This window comes from Anastrepha obliqua, chromosome 1 (genome assembly GCF_027943255.1).
Source record: "Anastrepha obliqua isolate idAnaObli1 chromosome 1, idAnaObli1_1.0, whole genome shotgun sequence".
In the NCBI taxonomy this organism is placed as follows: domain Eukaryota; kingdom Metazoa; phylum Arthropoda; class Insecta; order Diptera; family Tephritidae; genus Anastrepha; species Anastrepha obliqua.
In genome coordinates, this window is record NC_072892.1 from 183,882,665 (window position 1) to 183,888,666 (window position 6,002).

The 6,002-nt window shown below is 37.6% G+C and overlaps 1 protein-coding gene across 3 annotated transcripts; it reads left to right on the forward strand.

The window, feature by feature from the left end:
• Positions 1 to 198: 198 nt before the first annotated feature.
• On the forward strand, positions 199 to 5,648 carry LOC129243706 (acyl-CoA Delta-9 desaturase). 3 transcript variants are annotated; one of them, XM_054880923.1, is made up of 5 exons: positions 199 to 358; positions 3,001 to 3,247; positions 3,402 to 3,532; positions 4,798 to 5,003; positions 5,084 to 5,648. In XM_054880923.1, exons 2-5 carry the CDS (start codon positions 3,016 to 3,018, stop codon positions 5,583 to 5,585), a joined length of 1,071 nt encoding a protein of 356 aa, XP_054736898.1. In that variant the 5' UTR covers positions 199 to 358; positions 3,001 to 3,015; the 3' UTR covers positions 5,586 to 5,648. The 3 variants fall into 3 exon arrangements, with proteins under 3 accessions (XP_054736898.1, XP_054736907.1, XP_054736917.1); XM_054880932.1 differs by having other exon boundaries at positions 199 to 242; XM_054880942.1 differs by lacking the exon at positions 199 to 358 and adding an exon at positions 396 to 499.
• The last annotated feature ends 354 nt before the right edge of the window (positions 5,649 to 6,002 follow it).

The window sequence follows — 6,002 nt, forward strand, 5'->3', positions numbered from 1 at the left end:
AAATCAATTCAGTTGAATACTTTCTATTTAGAAATTTACGGGTTTGCTCCCGATCATATATTTAGCATATATATTGCATGTATGTATGTATGTATGTATGTATGTATATGTGCATATAGTTGTATCGAGAATGAATTGAATTTTTCAAGCCCCTTTGTTTTTGAAATAATTACATTTCTTCAGTTAAGTTTGTGACAGCGTGCGCGTCGGTTGATCAGCATTTTTCGATTCATTGGCACAAAGTAAATATTCATAAGTCCTTCAGAAATAGCGGAATTCGGTTTAAGTGTTACAAATTTCTATATTTTATGCACTGTTCAAAGGAGTCGGTTGGATAGTTGAACTTATTTCATTTGCTGTCAGTACTAAAATCTTTTTTTAAACTTTTTTGAAAGTAAAGAATACAATCTTATTTCTCGAAGAAATTGCGCTAAATTAATGTTTGGAAATCTATGTGAATACCCCACATATCAACACCGTTACTTCATATTTTGCTTTTGTAAGTTCGCTGAACTGCATTAAAAGCTCTGTTAGGTTAGGTTAGCCAGGCTACTTGTCCAAGACAAGGCACTCGGTGGCCCTATTGCCCATCCCCTAACTAAGTTGCTTAAGCCACCTAGTTATTTTTAAGAAGGTAACTAGTCGCTCCAGTGAGACATATTGTCAATTTCCCAGGTCTTCAAAGAAATCATCGTCAAGATATTTGGCACGGTCTCTTTGAAGCGCAGGGCATTCACAGAGCAGGTGTTGTACCAAATCAATTTCTTTTTCATCGCCACAACTCCTGCAGAAGTCATTGTGAGGTACACCCATTCTAATGGCCAATAGTGCAGTAACTCGTTATAACACCTGTGAGGAGGCTGGTAGTTGATTTGTTGAATCCAGGCAGGCATTTTGCCCTTTCAAGACTCAGTGGCGGAACTTCATTTGCCAAGCCAACGAAAACTGTTCAGACTTAAGTATTAGCAGTTAAATTGAAAAAATTTAATATATAATTATATTTATAACAAATATTACATTGTTGCGTTTTGATAAAACCAAGAGTGAATTCAACAATTTAGAGATTATCTTTTTTCAGTGAAACTCTGTGTCTCAAAAACCAATGACATTAAATAAAATTCTAATCCTTCAATATTCCAATTTAAATAAAGGATAACGAAAGTACAGTGAAAACTTCAGTATTTTTAGTGCAGTATTTTTTTTATTTTTCCTGGAAACATAGCTTTCGGAAAGAGTCGCATATTTCATGAAAACCCACATGGCAAAAAATATCACCACACCCAGATCCTTCAAATCTTAATTTTTTTATCTGACGTACTAAATTTATTTATAAGTAGTTACGTATCTACTGGAGTTACTGGAGACTCTCCATGCATTGCGCCTATGGCAAAGGTTCAGCGAATACTTGCTTTATGCATTACGGGAGCGCTAAGAACGATTCCAACGGTGGCTCTCGAATACATATTTGACTTCCTACCGATAAATCCTTTTCCAGAAAACTGCAGGAAGACTAAAGGCCCTAAACGAACTCTCATGCAGGACCTATGGGCATAGCTCAATGAACTAACTAGAATAATATAGTCAATATGGATTATATGGCTCCGGTTTTTAAAGGGGAAAACAGGTTCAAGGTCACTATAGAAAAAGAAGGATGGTGTAAGGGTTTTAGCTCCAAACGCAATACATATAACTTTTATACGGATGGGTCTAAAATTACTAGTGCAGTAGATGTTGGGATATATTGTCCAGAGTTACACCTAAGGAAGTCGTATAAGCTTCCAAATTACTGCGGGGTATTCCAGGCTGAGGTTTTCCCAGTTGGAAAGGCAGAAGACCAAGTCCAAGGTTAACTTTTACACAAATAGTCAGATAATATTAAAGCAATTACATCGCTTAGTATAACGTCCATGAACGTACTTCAGGCAGAAGCAGGGAGACAGTAGAAAGGTTGACAGTGAACAGTAAGTTACTATCCTATTAATTTCCAGGCCATAAGGGCATCAAAGGGAATGATATAGTAGACGATATAGAGAAAAACGGGGTCTCTCTGTCCTCGGATTCGCAAATGCGAATATTGTACAACAAATTACAGCAAACATGATAAGAAAATTCAGGAAAATATGGGAAAACCTGCCCACTTATAGAAATGCAGAGAGTAAGCAAGACGTTCTCAGTCGTACTCGTTTTATACTATCACTAACACGAAGAGTATGTAGAACTATGATAGGCATGCTGACGGGACATAGGCCAGTAGCTAGATAGATAAGATAGAAATCTCGGACAGCGAGGAATGCTGGCAATGTAGGGAGCAGGAAGCTGTAGAGCATCTCTTTTGCGGATTTTCGCGTTATTCAAAACACGCTTCAAATATTTGGGGGCACCACAATTTGACGGATTGGAAGATATCTCAGCAGTGAGTCGGAGATGTCTTATTAAATTCGCAATGGACCGAACCGGTTTATGCAAGTAACCTGCTCAATCTAACCTAATGCCAAATCTGACCTAAATGCACGCCATATTTTGAGCGTTAAGCACGTTTGCACTTGTTTCTCTTCCTATTTTATAACTTGGGTTTCTTTGTAAAAATTTGTTACCCATTTTTAATAGCTTGGACAAAGGCACAAAATATAAAACCTTTTATTGAAATATAATTTCTCTCGTCTTATCACGTGCACGGACGGACTAAGTCCATTCCTCTGAGCATTCTGAGCATTTTGGTATATATGTACACATACATCCACCTCTATCCATCTCGATTATTTTATGCTGTTACATACAACCGTTATTTGAACAAAATTTGAATACTCTGGGCATAAGTGCGCGGGCATAAAACTGACTGATAGGGCAGTTTATTGATGGAATATAATTTTTGAAATACCCTTCATCTGCAGCCATTTACACATACATTAACATTTTTGGCATGCATAAAAAAAAAATTATGTAAAACCGTTGAGAAAAATCTACTTCACCTTACAAACAAACCTTTATTGATTATTCCAGAAAACTTTTTCAAGGATGGAAACACAAAACAACTTCGCTAGTAATGGCGATATTCAGCGACAGCAACAGCAACAACAGCAGCCACAGACATCAGCGACGACAGCAGACACATCAACACATTTTTCACAACGCATTAAACGTGAAGCGAGCTGGCCTTCGGTGTTATTTTACATACACTTGAATATTCTTGGACTCTATGGCATCTTCGTAATGTTTACGAGCGCCTCATTCCTGACAATTTTATTCAGTGAGTTCAATTCGAATTGACAAAAGGTCGATGAGTCAACGGCCATATTTACATACATGCATATACGAGTATTTCATAAGTAAAGTGAAGGGAATGCGAAATTCTTTTGAGTAGGGAATGGAGTGTGGTTTAAAATGTTTTTTCTTTCATTTAGCCCTCACTTTGACTTTCTTGGGTATTTTGGGTGCGACGGCTGGCGCTCACCGACTATGGGCGCATCAGACATACACGGCTAGCACGTCTCTAAGGATCTTCCTGATGCTGTGCCAAACTTTGGCTGGTCAGGTAATTATTATCCAAAATGCATTTAATGATTATAAGGTGACATCCAAGGCGCATTCATACGGGCTGAGAATGTTAATGAAACGCATACATACATATGTAGATGCTCAATATCTATGCTCAGTGCTAATTTTTTTATTATTTTTATTTTTTTGTAATCGAAAAAAATATTATTTACTCTGATCATTTTAAAAACAAGAAAATAGTAAAAATTTAATAAGTGAAATCTTATGTTTTAAAAAAAACATAAATTATTTTACCCTGTGCTATGGAACTCAGAGAACGTAAATTCATACGTGGGGCGGAGTTCATATAATTGTTGACACCCTGTGCTGAATTTTACAGAGAACGTATAAATTTACGTTCTCTGAATTTTAGCACGGTCAGAGAACGTAGATTTACAGATTTATTGTGGTTTGTGTCTTTGCTAGACTAAATTGAATTGAATTCATGAATTTACGTTCTCTGGTGAACTTTCTCTTTGTCTTTACCCCGACATTGCCGACTGATTTTCAATTTTTGACATGTTGCCAGACGCGAATGATATAGCAGCATTCATTTTGAATGTGACGGACTTAATATGAGAGCCTTCATGCTAAGGCATGACCTTCACCTTCATTTTAAGTTCCATAATACCTGAAACGGCCGCCGTAGCCGAATGATTGGTGCGTGACTACCATTCGGAATTCGGAGAGAACGTAGGTTCGCCTCCGAACGGTAATTAGTTTTTATAAGAAGAAATATTCTCAGAGATCGCTATTAGAAAAAACTTATGTATTTCTAATATTTGATATTTCATGCCCTGGGCTCCACCGAGTGGCAGTCACTCTTAAACCATTGACTACAGCGGCCGCCAATATAATTTTATGCTAATTTTTTGAATCTGCCTGCCATTTAATTCTTAAGCATTCAGTCTCAACTGCAAAACATGGTCTGTATCGGCGAGGATGTTCTGCCATTCATTGCATTTAACAGTTATAATATAGTAATCGGAATATTTCCAAATATAAATAATAACTCATAAAAAAATAATAAAATAGAGATGAGCTTTAGCGCAGTAGATAGGAGCGGTAGTCCTTGGTCGGAAAAAATCCGAGCCATTCCGGTACTTAGAGCCGACTGCGATGGAGTGCTACAACAATAACAATAAATAAATCATCTGAATATTTTTACATAAATTTCTTATTGCCCAAATATTTATTTTATGTTTAGTTAAATTTCAATTAAATTCATTAAAAACTTCCCATTCATTTCTCCCAATTTTTCAGGGAACTATCTATGGCTGGGTGCAAGCACATCGTCTGCATCACCAGAAATTCCGCCAGGAAGATGATATCTTCTACAGCGCACGCAACTTCATGGCCGCCCAAGTGCATGCCCAAATTATGAGTTACACCCCAGAACAACAACAACTACTTAACGAAGTAGATATGTCAGACATCGAAGAGGACAAAATCGTCATGTTTCAAAAAAAGTGAGGATTCACCAACGCACTTATATTTTCCAAATAACCAGAGTGGCTTTATCCGCCGCTTTTTCTTGGTTCTATTCTAGGTATTATTGGGTATTGTACTTTTTCCTGCACGTTTTACTGCCAGTCAATGCGCCGCTAGAGTATTGGGGTGATTCAATTGCTGCTTCCATCTTTGTGACCTTTTCGCTGCGCTACCTAATCGTTTTAAACGTTTGTTGGCTCATTAACTCGGCGCATTTCATTTGGGGCCTGGACAAAAATTTTAAACCTTCCGATTCGAATAGCGTATTCTTTATCACTAAAAGCTATTGGCCTCAATACCATTACCTGCTGCCCAACGACTACCAGAGCGGCGAGTTTGGGGACTACGGAACTGATTTTACCACAGCAATTATTCGGGTCTTCGCTGCACTGGACATGGCATCGGATTTGCGTACCATCAGTTCGGTGGCAGTGCGCAAGGGATTGACTGCTGCGGTGGAAACAGGTCGACCGATTGTGGAATGCATCCAAGAGCAGGCAGCGGAGGAGTTCAATGAAATGCCAAAGAATCATTTTCTGAACCGGGAGCGATTTATGTAGAAGATTTTTTATAACCTAAAAACTCAAGCTGCTCAGCTTTTTAAATATTACAATACATCTAAGTTTCATTAAAAATACTCGCTGGAAAATTTTACCAACTGAGCAAATTCCAAAATCATCAAACAGTCTGCCCATCGACAAATGCTGTTCTAAAAAGCTAATCTTCCAAGAAAATTAATAAAAATGCTACGTTTACAATCAAATAATTAACCTGGTTTTTTTTAGATGATTCTCTGTTCCTGTTGGCGCGGGTCGATTTTGGCGCCCTGTGGCAGCCATTTTGTTTTGGTGACATCTGTCAAATCTTTTGTTTATTATTAAGTTGTTTATGCCAAATCATCATGGCAAGTTACACGATTGAACAGCACGTTCAAATGATAAAACTTTATTATCAAAATGAGTGTTCATTAACGCAAA